General features: G+C 41.4%; 1 protein-coding gene across 2 annotated transcripts in view; it reads left to right on the top strand.

The window, feature by feature from the left end:
• The first annotated feature begins 16416 nt into the window (after positions 1-16416).
• The window catches only part of ube4b (ubiquitination factor E4B, UFD2 homolog (S. cerevisiae)), an 85564-nt gene continuing 74054 nt past the window's right edge, over positions 16417-27926 (top strand). Inside the window, exon 1 of one of the 2 annotated variants that reach the window (XM_072586102.1) lies at positions 16417-16693. In XM_072586102.1, the coding sequence (XP_072442203.1) occupies positions 16670-16693 (24 nt within the window). In that variant the 5' untranslated portion in view covers positions 16417-16669. The remainder of the gene's footprint in view (positions 16694-27926) is intronic. The other variant, XM_072586103.1, reaches the window with a different exon arrangement.

The following is a 27926-nucleotide window of genomic DNA, read 5'->3' as shown; positions in this document are numbered from 1 at the left end:
GAGCCCGGGTGTCCTTGGAGAAGGAGCATGCGGTGTCCACCAACACCCTGGAGTCGTTCAGGGAGAGGTGGGCGCCGCAGGGAGTGGAGTGCATTATTTCTCCCTCCAACTCTATTTTGATTTAGTCCCTACCCTCCCCTTCACTGTTTTGATCACACAGCATTGCCCTTTGATGTGAAGGGCAGTGCTTGTCACTGGCCACCCAGGTGTTTTCCTTTCTATCTGGTGGTGGAAATTGAATAAAAAAAGAAAGAAAAAAAATATAAACACGAGACTCTTATTTCACTCTCCCAACTCTATTTTGATTTAATCCCTGCCCTCCCTTTCACTGGTTGATCATGCAGCATTACCCTTTGAGAAGGTCACTGCTTGTCACTGGCTGCTCGGATGTTTAGTTTCTTCCTGGTGGTGGAATATAAATAAAGATTTACATGCTTGTTGTTTTTCACTGTGTCCGACACTGGTAAGGGAGTGGTGATGGAGGAGGCCCAGAGCCTGCATGCCCTCAATGGAGTGGGAGGGAGAGTTGAAGTGTTCGGCCACAAGGCGGTAGGGTTGGTTGGTGCCGGTGTCCTGGAGATGTTCTCTGAAGCACTCTGCAAGTAGGCGTCCTGTCTCCCCAGTGTAGAGGAGACTGCATCGGGAACAATGGATACAGTAAATGACATGTGTGGAAGAATAGGTGAAACATTGATGGATGTGGAAGGCTCCTTTGGGGCCTTGGAAGGAGGTGAGGGGGGAGGTGGGGGTGCAGGTTTTGCAATTTGTGCGGTGGCAGGGGAAGGTGCCGGGAAGGGAGGGTGGGTTGTTGGGAGGCATGGATCTGACGAGGTAGTCACGGACGGAACAGTCTTCATGGAAAGCGGATAAGGGTGGAGAGGGAAATATATCTCTGGTGTTGGGGTCTCTTTGTAGGTGACGGAACACCCACTGGGACACCCGCACCAACGAACCCTACCACCCGTGTCCAAACACTTCAACTACCCCTCCCACTCCGCCAAGGACATGCAGGTACTGGGGCTCCATTGCCACTCCCTAACCACCCAATGCCTGGAGGAAGAATGCCTCATCTTCCGCCTCGGGAACTTCCAACCCCAGGGCACCAATGTGGATTTCACCAGTTTCCTCATTCCCCCCTCACAGTTCTAACCTTCCAGCTCAGCACCATCCTCATGACCTATCCCATTTGTCCATCTTCCTTCCCACCTAGCTGCACCACCCTCCTCTCTGATGTATCACCTTTACCCCCACCTCCATCCACCTATTGCACTCTCAGCTATCTTCTCCCCAGCCCCAACCCCTCCCATTTATCTCTCCACCCCCGAGGCCCCCAACCTCATTCCTGATGAAGGGCTTTTGCCCGAAACAAAGATTCTCCCACTCCTCAGATGCTACCTGACCTGCTGTGCTCTTCCAGCACCACGCTCTTGACTCCTCACTCTAGTGACAGGCTCTGAGATGGCTGGTCAGAGTCCATGTATTGTGTGGGTGTACATAAAGGGTGTCCTGGTGACAGGATACCAGCCTCCATGAAGTTATTTCACAAGAGGAAAGAAAAAATGAAAGAGAAGGATGGATAAAGAAGAGGAGAGACTGAGTGAGGCAGCAAACCAGATACATAAAAAACAGAGACTATATTCTCTACAGATTATTTGGAAAGCTACAAAAAATTGGTGGATGTTGGAGAGAAATATTTATTGAGTTGCATTGAAGTAGATGAGGAGGAACAGAGAAAGACCTGGATGTGAATAATTACAGACACTAATCCAATAATGTCCAGTCATTACAAAGGAATAGTGGAAGTAGTGTCCACCACAAAGCTATCCTTCACCCCTTCACCTCCAACACACTGTGACAGCAGCCCATACCAGCCTCAAGATGGAGGGCAGCAATTCATGAAGGTCCTTCAAATGAACCTTTCAAACCCATGGCCTCTATCATCTCGGGGGACAGAGGCGGCAGCTACAGGGGACCACCTGCAAGTTCCTCTTCAAAACATACATCACCCTAACTTGGAAATACCTCACCGTTCCTTCAGTGCAGTTGGATCAAAATCCTGGAACTCCATCCCAAATATCCCTATTCCCTGAGGACTCCAGTGGTAAAAGTAGGTATTTCATCACTACCTTCTCCAGGGGCAATTAGAGACGAGCAGTTAGTGATGTTCAGATTCCCATGAATGAATAAAATATGTTACTAGGAGGCTTGTCTGGGACAGTACAGAGAGGTTCTTTCCCCCTCTGGGGCTAGGACCAGAGGGCACCATGTCAGAGTAAGGGGCTGCCTAGTTAAGACAGAGTGGAGGAGAATGTTTTTCTCTCAGAGAATTATAAATCTGTAAAATTCCTTACCATAGAGTCATAGAGCTGTACAGCACGGAAACTCAGTCCACCTTGTCCAAGCCATCCAGATATCCTAAATTAATCCAGTCCCATTTGCCAGCATTTGGCCCATATCCCTCTAAACCCTTCCTATTCATATACCCATCCAGATGCCTTTTAAATGTTGTAATTGTACCCAGCCCCAGCACCTCCTCTGGCACCTCATTCCATACATGCACCACCCTCTGCATGAAAAATATGCCCCTGAGGTTTCTTAAATCTTTCCCTTCTCACCCTAACCCTATTCCGTCTTGTTCTGGTCTCTCCCACCCCAGGGAAAAGACTTTGTCTATTTATCCTATCTACGTCCCTTATGATTTTATAAATCTTTTAAGGTCACCCCTCAGCCTCTGATGCTCTAGGGAAAATAGCCCCAGTTCATATAGCCTCTCTCTATGGCCTGTAGACGTTGAATTGTTAGGTATATTCAAGGCTGAGATCAAGTTTTAATCAGTAAGAGAATCAAAGGTTATGGTGAAAAGGCAGGAAAATGGAGTTGATGATTATCAGATCAGCCATTACTACCTACTTTGACACTGTCCTATCCCCCCTAGTCCAGGAACTCCCCACATACGTTCGAGACACCACCCACGCACTCCACCTCCTCCAAGACTTCCGTTTCCCTGGACCCCAACGCCTTATCTTCACCATGGATATCCAATCCCTCTACACCTCCATTCGCCATGACCAGGGCCTCCAAGCCCTCCGTTTTTTCCTCTCCAGACGTCCCCAACAGTACCCTTCCACTGACACTCTCATTCGTTTGGCCAAACTGGTCCTCACCCTTAACAATTTCTCCTTTGAATCCTCCCACTTCCTCCAGACCAAAGGCGTAGCCATGGGCACACGTATGGGCCCCAGCTATGCCTGTCTCTTTGTTGGCTATGTAGAACAGTTGATCTTCCGTAATTACACTGGCACCACTCCCCACCTCTTCCTCCGCTACATTGATGACTGCATTGGCGCCACCTCATGCTCCCGCGAGGAGGTTGAGCAATTCAACAACTTCACCAACACATTCCACCCTGACCATAAATTTACCTGGACTATCTCTGACACCTCGCTCCCCTTCCTGGACCTCTCCATCTCCATTAGTGACGACCGACTTGACACTGACATTTTTTACAAACCCACCGACTCCCATAGCTACCTGGATTACACCTCTTCCCACCCTATCTCTTGCAAAAATGCCATCCCGTACTCCCAATTTCTCCGCCTCCGCCGTATCTGCTCCCAGGAGGACCAGTTCCACCACAGAACACACCAGATGGCCTCCTTCTTTAGAGACCGCAATTTCCCTTCCCACGTGGTTAAAGATGCCCTCCAACGCATCTCGTCCACATCCCGCACCTCCGCCCTCAGACCCCACCCCTCCAACCGTAACAAGGACAGAACGCCCCTGGTGCTCACCCTCCACCCTACAAACCTTCGCATCAACCAAATCATCCACCGACATTTCCGCCACCTCCAAAAAGACCCCACCACCAGGGATATATTTCCCTCCCCACCCCTTTCACCCTTCCGCAAAGACCGTTCCCTCCGTGACTACCTGGTCAGGTCCACACCCCCCTATGACCCACCCTCCCATCCTGGCACCTTCCCCTGCCACCGCAGGAACTGTAAAACCTGTGCCCACACCTCCTCCCTCACCTCTATCCAAGGCCCTAAAGGAGCCTTCCACATCCATCAAAGTTTCACCTGCACATCCACCAATATCATTTATTGTATCCGTTGCTCCCGATGTGGTCTCCTCTACATTGGGGAGACTGGGCGCCTCCTAGCAGAGCGCTTTAGGGAACATCTCCGAGACACCCGCACCAATCAACCAAACCGCCCCGTGGCCCAACATTTCAACTCCCCCTCCCACTCTGCCGAGGACATGGAGGTCCTGGGCCTCCTTCACCGCCGCTCCCTCACCACCAGACGCCTGGAGGAAGAACGCCTCATCTTCCACCTCGGAACACTTCAACCCCAGGGCATCAATGTGGACTTCAACAGCTTCCTCATTTCCCCTTCCCCCACCTCATCCTAGTTTCAAACTTCCAGCTCAGTTACTGTCTCCTTGACTTGTCCGACCTGCCTATCTTCTTTTCCACCTATCCACTCCACCCTCTCCTCCTTGACCTATCACCTTCATCTCCTCCCCCACTCACCCATTGTACTCTATGCTACTCTCTCCCCACCCCCACCCTCCTCTAGCTTATCTCTCCACGCTTCAGGCTCACTGCCTTTATTCCTGATGAAGGGCTTTTGCCCGAAACATCGATTTTGCTGCTCCTTGGATGCTGCCTGAACTGCTGTGCTCTTCCAGCACCACTAATCCAGTATTTGGTTTTCAGCATCTGCAGTCATTGTTTTTACCTTTTACATTGTACTGAATGGCAGAGCAGACTTGATGGGCCGATTGGCCTCCTTCTGCTCCTAATGTCTATCGTCTACATCACCAAATCACCGAATTTAAACTATATGTTGCCTTGCCAAAGCTCTGATCATTTTGCAACTAGAGTGCTGTGTTGAGTTGTGATCATTAAAGTGAAAGTAACCGTGCGCCCTGTGGTTAATGTATTGAGTAACACTGCTCTGTGGGACACAGAGTGCCCAAATTAATTTTTTTACCCAACCATGCCTGTGAATGTTTGCTCATTAAGGATCCATTTGGTTGTTGATTTAAAAAGAGCACCTCTCTCCCTTTTGTGTAACATCACTCGGTGTGATTACCTCAGATATCTCTAATGCGACCTTTCAGTTCAAAACCTGGAAGCTCCTCAGTTTCTCCACCAGACTTTTTGAAATACAGCTTGTCTAGTTCCAATTTCATTAATAACCAGTACAGCAAAGTTTTGGCTTGTGTTTGTTTTTATTACGAACATGTTCTATCTGTAAGCCAAACATCTAATTAGAATGTTGAAAGTGAATTTTTGTTTTGATATAGCTGCAATGTTAGAAACCTCAAATTAGGGTACATCTTCACAAATGGTAACAATATTTTGATTATATTTTGATAAGTTTCCATTATAAATTCCCAATAACCCCTTGACATTTTGTTATAGTGTTCCACCAGGGTTCAGTTTATAAAGGTAGAAACCATAATAGTGTCGTGCTCATGTTCATAACACTCCAGTTTTTATCCTGAATAATCCTCTCAGGTTTTCTAAGTATTACAGTGTGTGATTGAGTGCACTGTTCCATTGCAATTCAGATCAAGACTGAACCTGCTACACTGAGAGGAATATTTTCCATGCAGTTGTTGGCAAACATTGATGTTAACATCGTCCACAGGTGTGTATAAGGTGGACATGATTTTGTGCTGCACAAAGCTATTTTTAAATCCAAAATATAAATGAGAAATTTAAGCCCCTCAAAACTCCTTCACATTTTAGCAGATTGACAATTCTTATCCCTTAACAACTCTGCTTAAGAAAAACTGCCAATCTTAGGGATTAGATTACTTACAGTGTGGAAACAGACCCTTCGGCCCAACAAGTCCACACCGACCCTCCGAAGAGCAACCCACCCAGACCCATTCCCTTACATTTACCCCTTCACCTAACACTACGGGCAATTTAGTATGGCCAATTCACCTAACCTGCACATCTTTAGATAGTGGGAGTAAAACTGCGAAGACAATGTGCAAACTCCACACAAACAGTTGCCCGAGATGGGATTTGAACCCAGGTCTCTGGCGCTGTGAGGCAGCAGTGCTATCCACTGTGCCACCTAGAGTTAAAGATTATGATTGATCGAGCATCAATTGTCATTTTTGAATAAAGTTCCATACTTGTTTTCTGTTTACTGTATTTTGTACTGTTTAATATAATTGAAAAAAAAGGTCCACACTTCCACTACCCTTTGCCTGAAGAAAATTCTTACTAATTCCATTTCTGAAAGGTGTGGCTCTAATTTTTAGATTATTCTTCCAGTTCTAGATCCCCAAACTTCAAAAATAGGGTTCTTCTGTTGACCCTTCAGGAAAAATCAAGTTTACCAATGTGGCTATTGTTCCTTCTGAACTCCAGTGGAAACAAGGCCAGCCTGTTTGAAGGGGGAGATGATGGCCTAGTGGCATTATTGCTCACCTACTAATCCAGACACCTTAATAATGTCTTGGAACCATAGGCTCAAATCCTGCATAACAAATGGTGGAATTTGAATTCAGTCTTAAAAGCCCAATGGTGATCATGAAACAATTGTCAGAAATAAACCCACTTGAGTCAATTTGAGGAAGGAAAATACCATCCTTGTCTGGTCTGGCCTACATGTGACTCCAGACGCCCAGCAACTCCCCTGCTTCTCAACCAGAATAATTCTCCAATGTGGAGAGAAAGCAAAGTTAACATTTTGGTCCAGTGATCCTTCTTCAGAACTGAGCTCTGATAAAGGGGTATCAGCCTCGGAATGTTAACTCTGTTCGTCTCTCCAAAGATCCTGCCAGACCTGCTGAGTTTCTCTAACAATTTCTGTTTTTGTTTCAGATTTACAGCATCTGTGTTTTTTTTTGTTTTTTTTCCCCCACTTTCTGGCTGTTTTGCTATCTCTCTTTGCTCATTCTCACATGAAGCAAATTTCTGCTCCATTTGTATTGGAGGTTGAGCAAGACTGCAGCCTAGGGCTTCGCAAAGTGGGGAGTCGGGACCCCAAGTGGGGTCACGAGTTGAAACTTTGGGATCACAAGCTCTGAACAGTGATGGTTGCCATGGAACTGAGAATTACAACTGCAGTAACCCACCCCACCGGCCCAATTTCACAGCTGTTACTGAGGCGTTGCTACTGTTTTCAAACCTGGAATTTTTAAAATTCACCTGGAGATGGAGGTATCACTGGCTGGTCAGCGTTTATTGTCTGTCCCTAGTTGCCCTTGAGAAGGTGATGGTGAGCTATTTTCTGGAATCACTGCAGTCCATGTGCTGTGGGTTGAGCCTTTAGCATTTATATTGTTTGCCTTTATTGCTTACACATTTGAGGAGAGGAGTTGGGACGTTATGTTGAGGTTATACAGAATATTGGTGAGGTCTCTTCTGGAGTATTGTGTCCAGTTCTGGTCTCACTGTTACAGGAAGGGTATTATTAAGCTGGGGAGTGTTCAGAAGAGAGTTACCCAGGCTGCTGCCAGGACTGGAGGGTTTGAGCTTTAAGGGGAGGCTGGATAGACTGGAGCGTACAAGGTTGAGAGGTGACCTTATAGAGGTTTATAAAATAATAAGGAATATAGATAAGGTGAATGGAAGGTGTCTTTCCCCTAGGGTGGGGATTTCAAGACTAGGGAGCATATTTTTAAGATGAGAGGAGAAAGATTCAAAAAAGACATGAGGGGCAATTGTTTTTCCACAGTGAGTGGTTCATGTGTGGAATGAACTTTTAGAGAAAGTGGTGGGTGCAGGTACAGTTACAACGTTTAAAAGACATTTAGGTAGGTACATGAATAAGAAATGTTTGAAGGGATAAGGGCCAAAAGCAGGCAGGTGGGACTAGTTTAATTTGGGATTATGGTCAGTATGGACTGGTTGGACAGAATGTCTTTCTGTGTTGTATGACTATATTACCCACAATGCCCTTAGGGAGGGAATTCCAGGATTTTGACTAAGTGACACTGAAGGAACGGCAACATATTTTCAATATGAGGTCAATGAGAAAATCTTTGGAAAGCTTGCCCCAGCCAGTGGAATAACTGTAAGATGATCTGCTTTTCCTACTCCATCACATGCTCTTTGCACAATGTGGTGTTGTAATGGAAGTCTGCCAGAGGAACATCTTTAAAGGTAATGCTTTCTGCTCCCTAAGGCACTCCTAGCCAATCAAACACAGTGCATCGGCTGCAAAGTTGCAAAACTGTAATCCATCATTGCTTGATGGGTGAAACCTTGAGAACCATTGTCAAGGAACTTACTCAGTATTGTTACAACCCCAAGTGAGGTGACGTTCTCAACCCAAGACAACAACTTGTTCTTGCTGCTGGTACAAGTAGAATTTGTTTTCTTCTATTTTTAGCCTTCAGTGAGCTGAGACTTTGCTCGTGCATTTTGTGCCAAGCTATACCATTACCAACCTGATTTATCACAATATAAGCCATTAATGTGTCACTGTATTATTCTACTTCAGTTATTGAGGTGCTGAAATTGGAACTATTCGGCTCATTTGTGTAATATAGGATGGTATACAGTTGCTTAGGTCAAAAACAATTGATTCAGTTTTTTTGCGAATTGAAGCAATTTTCTGGAGGCTTAATGTTGTACACAAGTCATGGTCAGAAATGAAGGAAATGTTTGTCCAGTGAAGGGGGGATTTAGGAAATTGTGCAAACAGGGGACAAACACAAAGAATCCTGGAGAAACTCAGCAGGTCGGACAACATCTGTGGGAGAAGAAACAGAGTTAAAATTGAAGTCCAATTGGCCGGCAGCTCTCCAAGGTGAGAGTCCCACTTGGAAAGAAGCAGAAACCTCATCTTAAAGTGATGACCTTTGCTCCTAGCATTTTGTTGCTGTGGTGTAGTGTCACAAGCATAGTTGGCTCTGGCTATGGTCAATTGTGATCTAGAAAATTCACCCCATTGCTTCCAGGGTTGAAGGACTTTAAAAATATGGATAGTTTGAAAAGCTAAGGTTACTCTTTTTAGAGCAGTGAATGTTGAGGGGTGCAGGTGCTCAATCCATGAGGGTTCTGGAGAGCATAGAAAAAGAGAAACCATTCCCACATAGTGGCAGGGTAAAGACCCAAGGAGTAATTTAAGGTGATTGGCAGAGCAAAGAGGAAAAGCCATTTCATGCAGACGGTGGCTAGAATGTGGAATGTGTTATCTAAGGGATGTAAAGACAGATAAAAGCAATTGGATACACATCAAAGAGTCAAGTAGGGCAAAAGGCAATGAATTGGGATTCAGTGGCTTTTGTAAAGAACGAAGCCAAGACACTTTGGGCTGAATGTCCTCCTTCCACACTGTAACTGTGATTCTTTGCTTCATTGTAGTCTAATAGTCTAATATTGGCATTCTTCTTGCTGAATCACTCAATTGGCTGGAGGGAAAGTACCTGATTAATTATTTTCCTTGTTTGAGCTGTCAGGGTGTTAAGCCGTTTCAGTTACACAATTCCCTGTTTTGTGAAATCTTTTAACATCAACAGAAATGAGCAGGACAGATAGATGGGATACATTTTGGGTGAACGTTTCACTGGACAGGTCAGGTATGTTTGGAAGTGTTACATTCTTTCAGTAGTGCACAGAAGTGCCAGCCTCATTAAATTGTTTGTGTCCTGGAATTAATTTTGAGCCAACAATTTTCCAACTCAGAGATTTACCAATGAAGCTCTCAACAATAGGTACATTGCACTGACATGAAATAGTTTGATAAATTCCATGACAAAGTAGAAGTTTGTCCAAGTGCCTCATTTTGAAGATGTTTTCATCTCAGAACATCTTAATGATCTTAAGACAACAACAAAGTCATTCAGTAACGTTTCGATCAGGGCAAGTATTGGCTTGTGCTATGTGCTATCAGCTTACTGAACATCTTTCCAAGAATTGTACTGCAAAGTCAAATGGGTTGAAAACACACTCTATTATTAGTAACAAATATATTACGTATGAGAAATTCCTTGATGTGATGTTTTAATCAATTTAAAATAACGTAATACTAGCGACATTCAGTACTATTTTTAAAAACATTTCTTTCATAAGGGAATAGCTGGCTAGGCCATCATGTCATTTATGGCCCATCTACAGAGGAGCTGGTGGTGAGCTGCCTTCTTGAACTGCTGCAGTCCACGAAGTATAGGTACAGCCAGAATGATATTAGGAATATAGATCTAGAATTTTGACCCAGCAATAGTGAGGAAACAGCAACACAGTTTCACATCAGGTTGGCGAGTGGCTTGGAGGGGAACTTCCAGGTGGTGGTGTTTCCATGCATCTGTTTCTCTTGACCTCGTGAATGACAGGGGTTCCAGATTTGAAGGTGCTGTTGAAGAGCAGCTTGTATAGTTGATACACATTGATGAAGCAAACACTGCATACCAGATCCCATAATGTTGTGGGACGTACTACCTCATGTGCTGAAAGATCTATAGGTAAAGAAGCATTGGCCTATTCAGTCACATCAGAACTCACAGCAGAAATCGTGACCCTGGGTAGATGTCTTCAAACTGAGCGACAGCTCACAATGATGACACACTGCTGCCAGTTTGTGTGTGTTGGGGAGGGAATGGTCAAGGGAGTGAATGTTGAAGGTAATGGATGGGGTGCCAAACAAATGGGCTGCTTTGTTCTGAATGGTGTTGAGCTTCTTGAGTGTTGTTGGAGCTGAAATCATGCAGGAAACTGGAGAGTCTTCCATCACATTTCTGACTTATGACTTATATATGGTAGATTGCCATAGGGAGTCAGGAGGTGAGTACTTGTTAACCAGCATCCCATGACTACTTATTGTTGAGGTCTTGGTGCATTGACACTAATGCTTCAGTAGCTGGAGAGTCACAAACAGACCTTAACGTTGTGCGATCGCACAATGAAGATCCCCATTTTTGACCTTACAGAGGAAAGATCATTGATGGAGCTTGTGAAGATGTTTGGACCTTCCCAGAACTCCTACAGTGATGTTGCATAACTGACATGGTGGACCTCCAACAACCACAGTCACTTTTCTTCATGCCAGGTATTGCTCCAGCACAGCAGAGCGTTTCCCTTGGTTGCCTTTGAGTCCAATTTTTTTCTAGAGTTTCTTGGTGCTACATTCAGTCTAATGCGAACTTGATGTCAAGGGCAGTCACTTTCATCTCACCTCTTGAGTTCAGTTCTTTAGTGTGTGTTTGGACCAAGGCTGTAAAACAAAACCCTGGTGACACCTGAACTGAGCATCCATGAACAGGATATTGCTGATTCAGTGCCACATGATAGCATTGTTGATGATACCACCAATTGTTTTAATGATTTGGCTCTAAATATCCAGAATGATTGAAAGGATAAAAGTAGCTGTTATGAAGAACACATGAACACATCTGGCCAAAGTTTATCATTCATTCAATAAAATAAAATATATTCCATTTATTGTTTGGGGCATCTCCTTTTGTACACATCCCACCAGATATGTCAACATAGTCAATTATTACATTGTATATGCAATGCATCGGTTATGAAGATACTAAATAAATACAAGTTCTTTCTAACCTAGTGCTTTCCACTATGTTAGCTGCTCATTGTATATGGCTCCTTTTGGAATCCAGATATAGCAAATTGCATTTCTGATTAGTAAATTAAAATTAGATAATACAATTATTTTGCCTAATATCAGTGTTTGTTACTTGTACATTTGGACACCCCCCTAATTCCCTTTGGCCATACTCTATAAAGTTGTGCTCTTCTGAACTCTACTTCGCTGCTTGTACCAGGTCTTGTGCACCCATCTCCTTGGTCTTACTAATGTCTAATTGCCTCCTGCTCTTGAAATGGCATGATTAAAAATTCTCACTCCTGTTTTCAAACCCCTCTACCATCTTGTATTATTCCCCTTACTCCACCTTCTTATCTCTAACTCCTTCCAACCTTATGATCACATCCCCATGAATTCTGCACTTTTCCACTTCAGCTGTCTAATGCAATCCTATTTTTGTACCTGCACTATTGTCAGCTGTCTTCAATCTAGTTCCTATGCTCTTCAATTGCACTTTTGGTCATGTCCTAATATCTTCATTGGTATCTTGCTGTCAAATTATATTTAATAAAAGGCTCTATGTCATACTATGGAAAGTTAAACTGCTTTAAAGGCTCTGTACAAATTCAAGGTGTTAGTTATTGTATTCAATATATATTTATGTATTTTTGTTTATTACTTGATAAAATAATATGAAAAGCATACTATGTTATGTTATATATGTATTAAAATATGTTACGTGTTTCTGGTTTCTTGAGTGCTTTACTTTGCTGATCAATGAATGGTGATGAATGGTTCTTAACTCAATGTGTACACAGAAATAGTTCTACCTAACATTTGAAATAATAGCAGGAATAGGCCACTTTGAACCTCCTTCATCACTACTGATCTTTGAGTCAACTTCATTTCACACATTATCTCCATATGCCTTGATTTCACTAATAACCAAACATTCATCAATATATATCTTGTATATATTCAATGATTAAGCACTCAGTAACCACTGGGAGAGAAAACTGCAATGAATTGCAATGTTTTGAATGAAGAAACTTCTTATCTTAGTCCTGAACAGTTATTCAGATGTTATTCAGGGTCTGAGACCTGTAGTCATAATCTTCAAGTTATGGAAAACATTATCCTAATGTCTAATTTGTCATGCACCTAAAGAACGCTTTTATATTTCCATGGGATCTCTACTACGATTTTAATTTCTAGTGAATTAAGGAACCTATGCTCCTTAATCTCTTGGGACAATTCCCTCATCCCAGAAGTCAGCCTAGTGAACATTTGTTGCACTCGCTCTAACACAATTATGTTCATCTTTAGGTAAGGAGATCAAAACAATGCAAAGTGCTCCTGATATAGACTCACTAACATCATCCATAATTGGAGTAAGAATTCTGTGTGTTTATTCTCCACTTGCTCTGTATGAAGGCTTACACACCCTTTCCTTTCCTAAACTGCTGCTGCACCAGGGAGGCAATAGTCTAGTGGTATTCTCACTAATTGTTAATCCAGAGACCCAAGTAATGCTGTGGGGAAATGGGTTTGATCCCACCATGGTAAATGGTGGATTTGAATTTAAATTTTAAATATCTGAAAATTAAGAGTGCAATGATAACCATTAATCAATTGTCAGGAAAACCTCTTCTTTAGCAAAGGAAACTGCCATCCTTAACCGGTCTGGCCTATTTGTCACTCCAAACCCACAGCAGTGCGGTTGACTCTTAACTGTCCTCTGGGCAATTAGGAATGGGGAATGAATTCTGGCCTAGCCAGTGATGCCCTCATCCTGTGAGTAAATAAAAAAAACTAATTTGTGAACATTCTCTGATTCATGCATTAGGTAGATAGGACAATGAAGGTGGTGTTTGGTATGCTTTCCTTTATTGTTCAGACCATTGAGTACAGGAGTTGGGAGGTCATGTTGTGGCTGTACAGGACATTGGTTAGGCCACTTTTGAAATATTGCGTACAAATTTGGTTTCCTCCATAACAGAAGGATGTTGTGAAACTTGAAAGAATGCAGAAAAGATCTACAAGATTGGAGAATTAGAGATACAGGGAAGGGCTGTTTTCCCTGGAGTGTCAGATGCTAAGGGGTGACCTTACTGAAGTTCATAAAATCATGAGGGACATGGACAGGATAAATAGACAAGGTATTTTCCCTGATGTGGGAAAGTCCAGAACTATAGGACATAGGTATAGGGTGAGGGGAAAGATTTAAAGGGGACCTAAGGGGCAACTTTTTCCACACAGAGGATGGTATGTGTATGGAGTAATCCACCAGAGGAAGTGGCGGAGGCTGATACAATTACAAAATTTAAAAGGCATCTGGATGGGTATGTAATTAGGAAGGGATATGGGACAAGTGCTGGCAAATGGGACGAGTAGATTAGGATATCTGGTGGGCATGGACAAGTTGAACCAAAGGGTCCGTTTCCGTGCTGTACATTTCTATGACTCTATGACACCAGGGTACCTTTGAGGAATGGCATTGACTAGTTTCACACCTTTAGAAAAATATTCTAAGTTTCCTTCCAGCATGGACAATTTCACATTTCTCCATATCATATTCCATCAACTACATTTATAATAGCATCTTATCCATGCCCCTATGTGGCCTCTTTCCTGTATCATAAATATAGCTGTTTTGATACAATCATATAGAGCATTGATAAGGCCACATCTGGAGGTTTATGCACAGTTTTCATCTCCTTATTTAAGAAAGGATTTAAATTGTGTCAAAGCAGTTCTGAAAATGTCCAGTTGACTAAGATTGGGGTAAGATGGCCATTGCTGAAAATGTGTGGCTGGAAAAGCGCAGCACGTCAGGCAGCATCCAACGAGCAGGAGAATCAACGTTTCGGGCATAAGCCCTTCTTCAGGATGGCCATTGGCCCAACGAGGAAAGGTCTCTATCCAGAGTTTAAAAGAGTAAGAGTTGAGCTGATTGAAACATATAACATCCTGAGGGGACATGGCAGGGGAGAGTAAGCTGGGAAACAGCTCAAAATAAGGCATCATGCATTTGACAGAAGTAAGGAGGCTTTCTTCCCCCTGAAACTTGACAGTTGTTGGAACTCCCTTTCCCCACAGCATGATAGAGTGGGAGTATTTAATACATCAGGGGTAGAAAGTATCTTTTATTACATATAGGAGTAGGTTGGGGGGGGGGGGGGGAAAGAGAGAGAGAGAGAGAGAGAGAGAGACTGCTGCCTCACAGCACCAGGGTCCCAGGTTCAATTCCCACCTCAGGAGACTGTCTGTGTGGAGTTTGCACATTCTCCCTGTGTCTGCACGGGTCTCCTCCGCGTGCTCCGGTTTCCTCCCACAGTCCAAAGATGTGCAGGTCAGGCGAATTGGCTATGCTAAATTGCCCATAGTGTTAGGTGTAGGGGGTATGGGTGGGTTGCGCTTCAGTGTGGATTTGTTGGGCCAAAGGGCCTGTTTCCACACTGTGGGTAATCTAATCTGATACACTTTCCCCTAACATTAATCATGACAATTTTACACAGCTGAAAGCATCGACAACATACAAACCATAAAACTAGAAAATTCAGCCACAAAGTTGTAGATTTGCACTCCTGTTCTAACCATTTTGCAGCACTTTCTGGGTCTATTTCTAGTGTAATTCTTGCAATTCAGGGAAAATCTTGGACTTTCAGACATACTTGGATGTAGCTAAGTTTGCTAAGTTATTACTTGCATAAAGAATCTGGTTTCACTCAGTTGCATTGTAATACAAGGTAATCCACAGCATTGTTTAATTCCTCACACTAGCAAAGGTGATCATGAAGATTTCAACTTCTCCCCTCAGCTGAGGCACAATGACTCTCCAGTTAAGCCACCAACAGCTATCTGTCTCTACTGAGGGAAACAGGACTATGACGACTTTACCTTTTACTTTGGTGGAGGGAGCTGTGGTGGTGGTGGTGGTTGATTATTCTTTGCTCCCTACTAAAAAGACTTGCATTCATGAGGCACCTTTCATTACCACACAAAATCTTATCAAATTTTACAGCCAATTAAATGATTTTGAAGAACACAACAAGCTTCTTCACACAGCAATTTTAAAAGAACCCAGATAATTTGTCTTGGCGATGTTTATTGAGGGATAAATATTCAAGAACTAGGAGCAAATTACTGCAGATGCCAGAATCTGTACTGAAAAAACTAAAAATGCTGGAAATCACAGCTGGTCAGGCACCAGTGGAGAGCAAGCTAACACTGGGTCTCGATGACTCTTCACTAGCTCTGACCAAGAGACCTCTAGACTCATTACATTAGCTTACACTGTAAATTCAGATTTTTTAAACTTAGAATTGGGAATCAGATAAACTTTTGTGTGCACTGTAAAGGCTCGAAGCATTTTAGTTCTCATTTCGTCTGAAAGAGGGCATCTCTAACAATGCAGCACTCCTTCAGCGTACAGGGTGCACTCAACTCTCTAGAAAGAGTTCCAACGAGTCATTAGACTCGAAACGTTAGCTACTGGTCTATCTCGTTCTCTCCATAGATCTGCGTATCCCTAGCACTGCCTCTAGAGAAAAAGAGCCGGGACTGAGGCCGTTACCCACTTAAGCCACAGCTGTACAAACAAAAAGGGGAATGAGACGCTGAGAAGTCATGGCAAATTAGAAGGTGCATAGCCAAGTCTGCATCAACAGAAGACGCTGCCTGCTCCAAACCTCAATATTAAAACCAGCAATACTACTCCCGTCCGCCAGCGCGTCCCACTCCGGGGACTCTGGCGAGGTTCCTGTCTCGCTCCTCGTCTTTAGCCCATTTCTGATCCAATCGGAGCTCGGCGCGAGCGGCGCCCCCTCCTGATTGGCCCGGGTGGCGAAGGCGCGCCCTCGCGGGGCCGGCCATTGGCTGTTGCCGCCGGGGGCGCGCGCCGCGTCACGTGATCGATTCAAAATGGCGCCGGTGTTGTTTTGATGAATAAGAGACTTTGTGTCAAAGGCAGGGCCTCTCTCATAGAGGCCACGGGGCATTGGGGAAAATAAAAGAAAAGCATCTCCCTTCCCCCCTTTCCCTGATCAGAAGTAGCGTTTATTTATGTTTGTTAAAATAGTTTGAGATAAACTATGCACTTTTGTTGAAAAAAGTAAGGTTTTAACGAAAAGGAACAATATACTGAAAGAATGGAAGAACTTAGTGCTGATGAGGTGAGGAGAGACCTTGTGTTGTCCTGTTTCTCATCTGTGTAACGTGCTGTTTGGTTTTATTTTAAGGAAACGTACTTTTTTATTTTAAGAAAAAGAACTAAACTCATTGCATGCCCTTTTGCTGAAAGCTCGTCAGCCTCATTGAAGTAGTCGACTTGTGTAGGCCATTCTTGCTAGTTCCATGGTTTAAATGTTTATTAGACTCTTATTTATTAATGTTGCTTCACATCTTTCTGTTCAGTAATTTGTGCGCGAAGTTGCTTATAAGCACGGTAATTGCGAAAGTGCGTGCTCTTCAAAAGTGGGATAAAATGCGGTTTTTGAATGTATGTAACTGATTTCTGTTTCTGTATGTGTGTATTCCTTATAAAAGAAAAATCTGATTCTAAGAAACGCTTTCTGAGTCCAGAATTTTGTACCCCCTCCAAAATAATTTATGCATTTCCTGCAGTATGTTGTTAAAGCTAATGACACTTTTTGGCTTTTACACTGGGGGTGTAGGCCTCTACTTTTCTTTCAGGGAGTGTGGGTAGGAGAGGAAAAGAGCATAAAAAGAGGTTTCTTTCAATTAGGAATTTGTTACATGTGCAAATATGTGTATGATTTTTCTCACTTCTATAATTGATTCATAATGCTCTCGGTCAATAAATGAACTGAACATTATTGGATAATTTTCAGTTAATTGTGCTAATTTTGATACTGCCCGCAAGTTATCGTTAGTGAACATCAACTTGCTTTATTTTGCAGATTGAAGCTTGGCATTTTTTAATGCTTGGGTTTTTATTTTTTGAGGTATGAGAAAGTCAAAGTTTATGTGCATATAAACATAATAATTACCATATTTAACCACAAATAGTCCTGGTTTATCTGGTTGATAATATTCTTAGTTTTAACTGCTTTGATAGTTAATTTTGTTTTGTGAACTGTTTTTGTTTAAAAAACCCAACATTATTTTTTGAAATAAGCATCTCGGTTTCTTTCTAATCTGTGGTGACTCTTGCAAAAAAAAGCTCTGAAATCTCAGACTTTGAATAAAATCGAACTGGCTGAGGAGAAGGATGTCAGGTAGGAGAAAGTGAGGACTGCAGATCAGAGTCAAAAAGTATGGTGCTGGAAAAGCACAGCTGGTCAGGCAGCATCCAAGGAGCAGGAGGGTTGACGTTTTGAGCCTAAGCTCTTCACGCGCAAAATGTCGACTCTCCTACTCCTTGGATGTTGCCTGACCGGCTGTGCTTTTCCAGCGCCACACTTTTGACTGAGAAAGATGTAAGTTCAAGCTAGCAGTTGCAGCAGACATTGCAGTAGGATCAGTACAGTGTTCTTGTTAGTGTGAAAATTTTATGACTTTGACCAACTAATTTTTGAATTACAGCAGCATTCCATCCTATACTTGTACGGAATGGTATAATCATAATTTTCCTCAAATCATTTCCAATTGACTTTCTGCTTTGCTTACAAGCAATTGGTGTGAATGCTTCTGACGGAAACCCATTGCATCATCAGCATTTATTAGAGAAAGGATGATTGATTTCAAAGATGTGCGTTTTTCATCTAGGGAAATTGATTAAACTTAAGTAATATAGTTTTTACTTATATTGCTCATTCATCCATTCCAAAATCCTGGTTTGTAAGTTTGTAACTGGTTATACTTAGAATGCCAACTGGTTGACCTGCCATTGTACCTTTTCCAGTTTATTGCAATCCTGTTCAGCTTTATTGGACACTGTAATGCATCAAATGTACTCAGGAAAAGTACCATACTGCTGAGCTCTGGCAACAATATTGCAAAATCAGTGCATTTTTGCATTGTTGACTCTGAAAGGTGCAGGTCTCTCAGATTTACTGGTGATTCTATTTACTTACCACTTTAAACTTTTGAGGTAAATATTTTGAAATTCCCAACTCCTCTGTCAATGCCCCCTGCCCCGCCCACCAGTTACTTGCAATATGAATTATTTATTTGTTTTATTCTTCTAGCAAATTTTCAGAATTTGCTTAAACATTCAAGTTCCCTGTCCCCTATTTTAAATTGTCCACTCTACCCTAAACTATTCTGGTTTTGTTTCCCACACAAGGTTTATAAGTTTTTGCTGTTGATGCTCAAGGAAGCTTTTGCTAATGTTCAGTTTTCATTGAGCAGGAAATAACCTTTCATAAGCCTAGTTGACTGAACTGATTTTACTGTGACTGTCAGCGTGATTACATTAGAAATGTTTGTGTGTAAATGGGAAAAAGTTTTTGTTTCCAGTTGTATTTCAGTTATTTGTAAATGTACTGCCAGCATCACTCTCTGCTGCAGTTGATTATAGTTCTATAGAAAAAGTGAAAAGTGCAACTTCCATGGTTGTTCTTGTTCAGTGATGATGCCCCTATCTGAGGCAGGAGGCCTGGGTTTAAAACATACCTGTTCTCGAAGTATGTAATAACATCTCTATCAGGTTGACTAGGAATATAATGAACGTTGCCATTCCACAGATAAGAGTGAAAATAGCCTTTTTCATGCATCTAAGACTTGTAATTTGCCTACAACAGTCAAAAACTTTCACACTTTGGAGCAGTGAAATCTCCAGCTGAGTTCCAGTTTACAGTCTGACCAATTTGTGGGTAACATTTTGCAGTGAGTTCAAATATTAATTTATTAATTGTATCTGTAAATTATCAGTGATTTTAGTTTTCATTCTACTTACTTACACTCTTGGTGTTAAAGGAAAAAGGAATTAAAGAAGATCTGAATGATCTTTTTTGAATGATTTGAGTTGTTCCTGGTACTTGCTACTTAATGACTATAAATAGTAGATTTGAGTGGGGAGGAATAAATTGCTGAGATTTCTCTTGTATGCTGATACTATAGTGGCAGTTACTGACTGAACAACCTTTGCGTTCTCATTTCACACAACTCTTTAACTCCTTAAACATGATCCAATCATTTAATTTGACAGTTATATTACACTGATGCAGAATGCATACTGGTAGTTAACTTCAAGCATTTTAGTCAGCAACATGCATTTAATAAATTGAATTCTGTGTTTTGAGAAGGAATGCTTTAAACCAGCAACCTAAGCCTACCCTCTATAGTGAATAAAGTTGTGGGTATGGATGAAATAAATTCAGACAGTTAGAATCTAACTTTTATTTACGTAATCTTGTTTTATTCCTGAATTCATTAAATGTTTTGTTTTTGACTAGGATGTATCTACAAAATATGGATCAGAGCATTGAGGGGAAAATAGAGGACAAGGAATTGAGATAAATGTAACGAAATGTAATAAAAGAAAACATACAATAACTAAAATGTATACTATTATGATGCTGTAAGCATAGGAAAACATCCAAGGCTTTTCATGGGCAACAATAAAGAAAAGTTGACATGGCTTAAGGAGGAAATATTTAGTGTGATGCTTGAATGATTGGCTGAAGGCTAAAGATTCAGGGACTAAATTCTAGAGGATAAGGCCTAGGAGACTAAAGGCATGGCTGCTGGGCTTGGAGCAAAGGGAAGAAAGGATACATAAGAGTGGGGTTCTATAGAGCTGGAATGGTAGCGAGGAGCAAAACCACCCAGGCAAATGTTTATTTAAAATTATATGCCCACTTCCCATTTGAAGTTTGTTATTTAATCCATTTCCGACATCCAGTGTGAGCAAGATCAAACAAATAGTGCCGAAAAAATTTGAGCAAAACTGTCACTGTGGTATGTGTAAGGAATAGTTGTCTTCCACTGATACCTGGAAAAATAATGATTTTTTTTAAAAATTGCCTTCATATTGTCAAATGCACGTAGGTACAGTGAAAAGTTTTGTTTCACATGCAGTACAGGCAGATCATACCATACAAAGTGAATTAGGGTAAGAGAACAGCACAAAAAATACAATGTTATGGTTGCAGAGAAGGTGCATGAAGTGCAAGATGACCATTTAATTGAAAATTTGAAAGGTCCATTCAGATCTCATGGACTATAGAGAGAACTAGCCATTTGGTTACAGAACTGGCTCAAAGGTAGAAGACAGAGGGTGGTGGTGGTGGAGGGTTGTTTTTCAGACTGGAGACCTGTGACCAGTGGAGTGCCACAAGGATCGGTGCTGGCTCCACTACTTTTCATCACTTACTTAAATGATTTGAATGTGAGAATAAGGGATATAGTTAGTAAGTTTGCAGATAACACCAAAATTGGAGGTGTAGTGAACAGCGAAGAAGGTTACCTCCAATTACAACAGGATCTTGATCAGCTGGGCCAATGGGCTGAGGAGTGGCAACTTAGGTTTAATTTAGGTAAACGTGAGGTGCTGCATTTTGGAAAAGCAAATCTTAGCAGGACTTGTACATTTAATGGTAAAGTCCGAGGGAGTGTTGCTGAGCAAAGAAACCTTGGAGTGCAGGTTCATAGCTCCTTGAAAGTGGAGTCACAGATAGATAGGATTGTGAAGAAGGTGTTTGGTATGTTTTCCTTTATTGGTCAGAGTATTGAGTACAGGAGTTGGGAGGTCATGTTGCGGTTGTACAGGATATTGATTAGGCCACTGTTGGAATATTACATGCAGTTCTGGTCTCCTTCCTATTGGAAGGATATTGTGAAACTTGAAAGGGTTCAGAAAAGATTTAAAAGGATGTTGCCAGGGTTGGAGGATTTGAGCTATAGGGAGAGTTTAATAGGGTGGAGTTGTTTTCCCTGGAGAGTTGGAGGCTGAGGGGTGACCTTCTAGAGGTTTATAAAAACATGAGGGACATGGATAGGATAAATAGACAAAGTCTTGTCCCTGGGGTGGGGGAGTCCAGAACTGGAGGGCATAGGTTTAGGGTGAGAGGGGAAAGATTTAAAAGGAACCGAAGAGGCAACTTTTTCACACAGGGTGGTATGTGTATGGAATGTGCTGCCAGAGGAAGTGGTGGAGGCTGGCACAATTGCAACATTTAAAAAGCATATGGATGGGTATATGAATAGGAAGGGTTTGGAGGGATATGGGCCGGGTGCTGGCAAGTGGGACTAGATTGTGTTGGGATATCTGGTCGGCATGGATGAGTTGAACCAAAGCGTTTGTTTCCATGCTGTACGTCTCTGACTCCAGGTCTAATAAAGTGTGGGAAAAGCTGTTCTTGAGTTTGTCGGAATATGTGTTTAAGCTTTTGTACCTTTCTTTCATGTTGGATAGTCTAGATGTTTTTTGTGACCTTTTTAATTTAAAAGAAAATCTGCAGTCAAAGCCTAAGTGTGGATTTTTGTAAATGAGATTTGTAATTTGGTGCCTTAGCTTACAGGCTTTATCAACTGCTGGGAAGTAATTTTACATTTACTGTCAAAATTACTTTTAACTTGGGGTGCATAGGACACTTTTTCAAAGTTCTGAGTGCTTTATAGATAAGCTTTGTGTCAAATCACTTTCCAGTATTGTGTCCAGATGGCCATCTTTTGTGCATATCTAGGTGGAGAATTTTGTAGAGGATTTACCTACAAAGGTTGTCATTGGTGAACCTGTTCTGCTGTCAGTTAAGGTCTATATGTTCATTATTTCTCTCTTTTGTAGGGAACACTGGATAGCCATCTGGAGTTGAAATCTTTGCAGTTTGTTTTATGTTGTCTCTGAGAACAATTACAGCGCCTCTGCAGTTCTCAGATCCATTAGCTCAGTGTAGACAGACGTTGTAACCCAGCGCCGCTCGGGATGAATATTGGGTGCAGTAACTGAGCTATTGGAGAGCTCTTTTGTTTTAATCTTAAAAAGAAACTTTTTAAAAATTGTTTCCAACCTGCCATGTTTTACAGATGTGCAATAGGCTCATAATGGGCTCCTCTAATAGCTTTTATTGGATAAATGAAGCAATGGTGATGTGGTGGTAATGTAAGTGGAAGTGTAATCCAGAAGCTGAAGCTAATGCCCTGGTGACAAAGGTCATATCCTATCATGGCACCGTAAATTGGATTGCTTAAAAAGTCTGGAATTCAAAGCTTTTAGTCACTATGACCCTATCATTAAGGTCATAAACAACCACTCTGGTTCACTAATGTTCCTTACGGAAGGAAATCTGCCATCCTTATGTGACTCTATACTCACAGCAATGTGGTTGACTCTTGATGATCTTCTGAAATGGGCTATAAGTCACTGACTTCATGGGCAATTAGAGGTGGGCAACAAATTCTGTCCTCACCAGGTAAGAGACCCTCATCCTGTGAAATAGTAATAAAATTGTGGCCTTTGGGTGAGACTGAAATCAGAATTGTTTGTGCAAGCCACTGCAGTTGAATTATACACCAAAACTCTATCAAGTGAGGTATGAAAGAATGACCAGCGCCAGTGTAATTATTACTTGTTGCAAGAGAAATATTAAAGCTGGGTGGGGTGATTGTTAGTAGTCAGTGTTCCTCTGTGGGTGTTTTGTGTTCCCAATAACAAGACGTGAACGCCATTCCATCTTTAGCTAGCTGAATTAACTAATTTGGTCTTTATCTTTTCAGATGGACAATTAAACCTTTTGAAGGGGTGGTTCCTTAGAAATACGTTATTAAAAATATGTTTGGAGATTTGGGGAAGGGAGGAGTACACAGGAAAATTACTAAGGCAAATGGTTCTTCTGCTGGCGACGAATAATATAGATCACTAATATACGGAAAGGGATAAAATTGCAAAACAAAGTTTGTTATTATTTTGTTGGTATTCGTTGCAGATTAAAAATACGTTTGAAAAGTTAAATGTATAAAAATTTCATGCAGTTTCATGCACAGTTCTTTCAAGGGGAAAGGGAAATAATTTCAGTTTCTGGGAAATTTAATTGCAGGTTTATTTTATTCTGTCTTAAATGAATATTTGTGTTATAGAGTCATAGTATGGAAACAGACCCTTCAGCCCAGCTTATTCATGCCGATCAGATATCCTAAATTAATCTAGTCCCATTTGCTGGCATTTGGCCCATATCCCCCTCAACCCTTCCTATTCATTTACCCATTCAGATGCCTTTCAAATGTTGTAATTGTACCAGTCTCCACCACTCCTCTGGCAGCTCATTCCATACACACAGCTTCTCTGTGGAAAAAGTTACCGCTTGGGTCCCTTTGTAAGTATTTCCCCCTTCACATCAAACCTATGCCCTCTAGTTTTGAGCTCTGTTACTTTGGGGAAAAGACCTTGTCTATTTACCATGTCCATGCCCCTTATGATTTTATAAACCTCCTATAAGGTCACCTCTCCGCCTCTGACGTTCCAGAGAAAATAACTCCAGCCTATTCAGTCTCTCCCTATATCTCAAATCCTCCAACTCTGGCAACATTCTTGTAAATATTTTCTGAACACTTTCAAATTTGTGGAAGACCTGTACATAGTTAGGAAGTAGTGAGGATGCCAAAGGGTCTACTGAAGCGTATGGATAGGTTATAAGGAACGGGCATACATCTGGCAGATAGCATATTATCTGGGGAAATGTGAGGTTTTGCAATTTGGCAGGAAAAATAGAGGAGCTGAAGATTACTTAATGGAGAAAGACTCTGGGAAGTACAGGACAGGAATTTGGGAGTCCTCTTCTGTGAATCGCAAAAAGCTAACATCCAATTTCAGCAGGTCTGGGGGAAGGCAAATGGCCTTAATTTCAAAGGGAATAGAGTATCAATGTCGAGAGGTTTTACTCAAATAGTATAAGGCAGTAGTCAGACCACAGCTGGGAAACACTTAACAGTTTGGGGCTCTGTATCTAAGGAAAGGTAGGGCATTGGAGGCAGTCCAGAGGAGGTTCACTCGGCTGATCCTGGGTATGGAGGGATTTTCTAATGAAGGAGAGGTTGAGTAGATTGGGCCTGTCCTCTCTGGGCTTTAGAAGAATGAAAAGATCCTTAGAGAAACTTGACAGGGGAGATGTGGAGAGAGGCTGTTTTCCTTGTGTGGGAGAGTCTAGGACCACAGGGGCATCGTTTCAGAATAAGGGGGAGTCGTCCGTTGAAGATAGATGAGGAATTTCTTCTGAGGGGAGTGAATGTGTGGAATTCTTAACCTTGTCTTGGCAGCTCTCTGTGGTAATTAAGTGAGTTCACGGGCTGAGGTTGAGAGATTTTTAATCAGGGAGATTGAGGAATAAAAGCAAGAAATTGGAGTTGAGGATTATTGGATTGTCTATGATCTCATTGAATAAGGGGTGCAGACTTGATGAGCTGAGTGGCCTACTTTTAGCTACGTCTAACAGTCTTGCAGTCTGTCAAAAATAATCTGAACCCCTCAGGATGAATTAATATCCTTCCTTAAATAAGGTGACTCATACGATACATAGTACTGTTGATGATTTCCTCATGGTCCCATGTGTAATTGAAGTATTAAACCAGACTGCCTCCATCCTTTTGATAATCTTGACGTTGATTAATAATGTTTGATTCTCTGAAGTGAAAGAGCATGAGACACGGACTGACAGGGACATGAAGAGGATAAACTGATGGCATTTGCATTGTACCCATCCCAGGATTCCCGAAAAACCACAAGAGAGTTATAGGGAGAGATGCTATATCTTTCACAACATCCTTCCTATATTAGTGAGACCAGCACAAAAGTGACCTAACCAATGTCCTGTACCATCGCAACTTGACCTCCTAACTCCCCTACTCGATGCACTCACTTTGATTCTATCCCTCAACAGAACATTAGTAAAAAGAGCTGCACTCGCTCTTATTTTCCCTTCAGTAAATGTAAACTACAGATAAATAAGATGGCAGCAATCAAACAAGATGTTGAATTTAAATAAAACTTTGGAAATTAATTTCTTTTCATAGAAAAGTAACTAAATATGTAATGCAATGAAAATTAATTGCTAAATTTTGCTCAAGTTATAGAATGGCATTCTTTTATACCGTAATAATTTGGCTCATTGAACCTGTTGACTTTGAAAGAACAACTTGGCTTGCACCCCCCCCCCCCCAACTCACTGTGTCCTTTCTCTGTAGTCGTACAAATTGTTTTTCTTCTTATGCTTATTCAGTACCTTTTTGCAAGTCATGGTGAAATCTGCCATCACTACCCTTTAACATAATGCTTTTAAACATGGAACACATCCACTATTCAATGTGATCACGGCTGATCATTGAACTCAGTATCCTAATTCCACACTCCTTGATCCCTTTAGCCACAAGGGCTATATCGACAACCTTCTGAAAACCCACTTTCAGTGGTACTGAATTTCACAGCCTCACTACTCTCTCTGGGTGAAGAAATTATTCTTATTTCGGTCCTGTAAGGTTTACCCCTTATCCTTAAACTATGACTGATTGTTCTGAAACCCTGCTTTCCTCCTCCTCCCCCCCCCCCATCAGAAACATCCTTCCTGTATCTAACTTGTTCAGTCTTGTTAAAAACAAAATTGCAGGTTTCTAATAGATTTCCTGTCACTCTTCTGAAGTCTAAACTTCTGCGATGTACCACTTATTGTTGTAAATACATTTTTTCTCTTGTTTGAAATATTTTTTTCAAATAACTGATTCTTCAAATGTTAATTATTCAGTCTAATAGCGATCTCAATGCATGGAGTCTTCAAATGTTAATTATTCAGTCTAATAGCGATCTCAATGCATGGAGTTTGTTCAAAGAAGCATTTTAGTATTACAATGCAGAAAGATTGAACCTGGATCAGTCAGATGTGAGCATCCTTATTGTGTCATAGCCACTGTTTTTTTAAAAAAAAGCTTTTTATATAAAAGCAGTATATTTATACAACAGAGAGCAGCCCTAAAATTCTTAACTAAGTAGACTGACCATTTGCCCATCATTCAGAAGTTTAGAATCAATTGCCTGTCACGATAAAACTTGTATGCACATTTTAAAATAAAACAATTGGTGAGCTGGGTGGCTGAGGGCCCCCCTGGACTTTCAAACTGGCACAGATTAATTATAGAATGTATTCCCCTTGACTTCCTTACAAATATGGTGCACCGAAAGACCGAGTTATTTTATAAAATATGGCAGCCCTTCTTGAATTACATAAATACAGATATTTCAGCTATCCTAACAAGGGCTTTTATTTAATTGAGATTACAAACCTGGCTGGTCCGGGGCCCCTTAGGAGAGGAATCCCGCACGAATACGGGTTTTATTACATTTGATGTTAACACGTTCCGAGCATGTAAGAGACTTAAATATACACTCTGGTTAGTTGTAGGTTAGATTAGTAGAAAGTTGAGTTTTTTTTTCTTTTTTGGTATTTTTTTCTTTTGTTAAATTTTTGCTATTGTATATTTGATTTAATTGTATATCAATGTTTGTATTTGAGAGTTTTGTTTATTTTTGTAAACTTGTAAAAATGTTAAATTTCTAATAAAAATACCTTTATAAAAAAAACAATAATGCATGAATTCAGTTTATTGTTTTTATCGCAGGGGTTACAAATTTCAAGTGAATCTTCTGAATGAATATACAGAGGCTTTGCAAAGTGGTGGCAGATGTTAATTGAATTGACATTCTTTCAGTGATGATTAGATTTGGACTTTCAGTTTTACTGCTTTGTCTTGTTCAGCTATGTTATTTATTGCAAATGTCAAAAAAATCACATTGTACTGCTTGGTGTCTACCAACATAACCTGTTTGGGAATTATTAGACAGGGCACTATTTTTAATCTTGTATGCATCTGTTACTGAAAGCTTGAAAACTGATTGTTAGAACCCGCAACAGCTTTGGTAATCTCTAATTTTGAATGGAAGCTAAGTTTAATTGAAATAAACTGAACCTTAAATACTAATGTCTAAAAATAGATAGTTGCTTTCTATAAAAATAACTTGTTGCCTTGCTGCTGAGGAATTGTGTGAACCAATCACTGGCTCTCTTCAGCTTACATATTTTGATTCTTGGAATATTATTGTAACATCTTTAAGCGGTTGTTTTTATTAGAAATATTAGTAGAGGAGCAAATGAGTTATTAACAACTGAGAGGTTATACTGTGCACAGAAATCCTGTAAGATTTAAGCTTGCTATCTACAGACTTAATAACATGTTATTTTCTTTTTAAAATGTGTTCCATGTTGAGCACAACATAGTGGTTTTGATTTTTACCCCTTTGCCCCCTTCCCTTTCTCACCAGCATACAGGAAAGAGTTGGGTGAAGTGTTAAACATTTGGGAAAAATTAAATTTTGTCTTCAGTAGTCTGTCCCACGTAAAGCAAAGTGTGCACCTACTCAAGATGTTTAAAAAGTCATGAGCTGATGTTGTCTAATTTGATGTTAACAGCAAGCTAGGGGAATTCCACACTCTGCTTCCTGCCAAGAGAACCATGGGGGGA

Source organism: Chiloscyllium punctatum, chromosome 16 (assembly GCF_047496795.1).
Source record: "Chiloscyllium punctatum isolate Juve2018m chromosome 16, sChiPun1.3, whole genome shotgun sequence".
In the NCBI taxonomy this organism is placed as follows: domain Eukaryota; kingdom Metazoa; phylum Chordata; class Chondrichthyes; order Orectolobiformes; family Hemiscylliidae; genus Chiloscyllium; species Chiloscyllium punctatum.
Note: the sequence above shows the minus strand (reverse complement) of the source record. Positions and strands in the feature narration are given on the sequence as shown.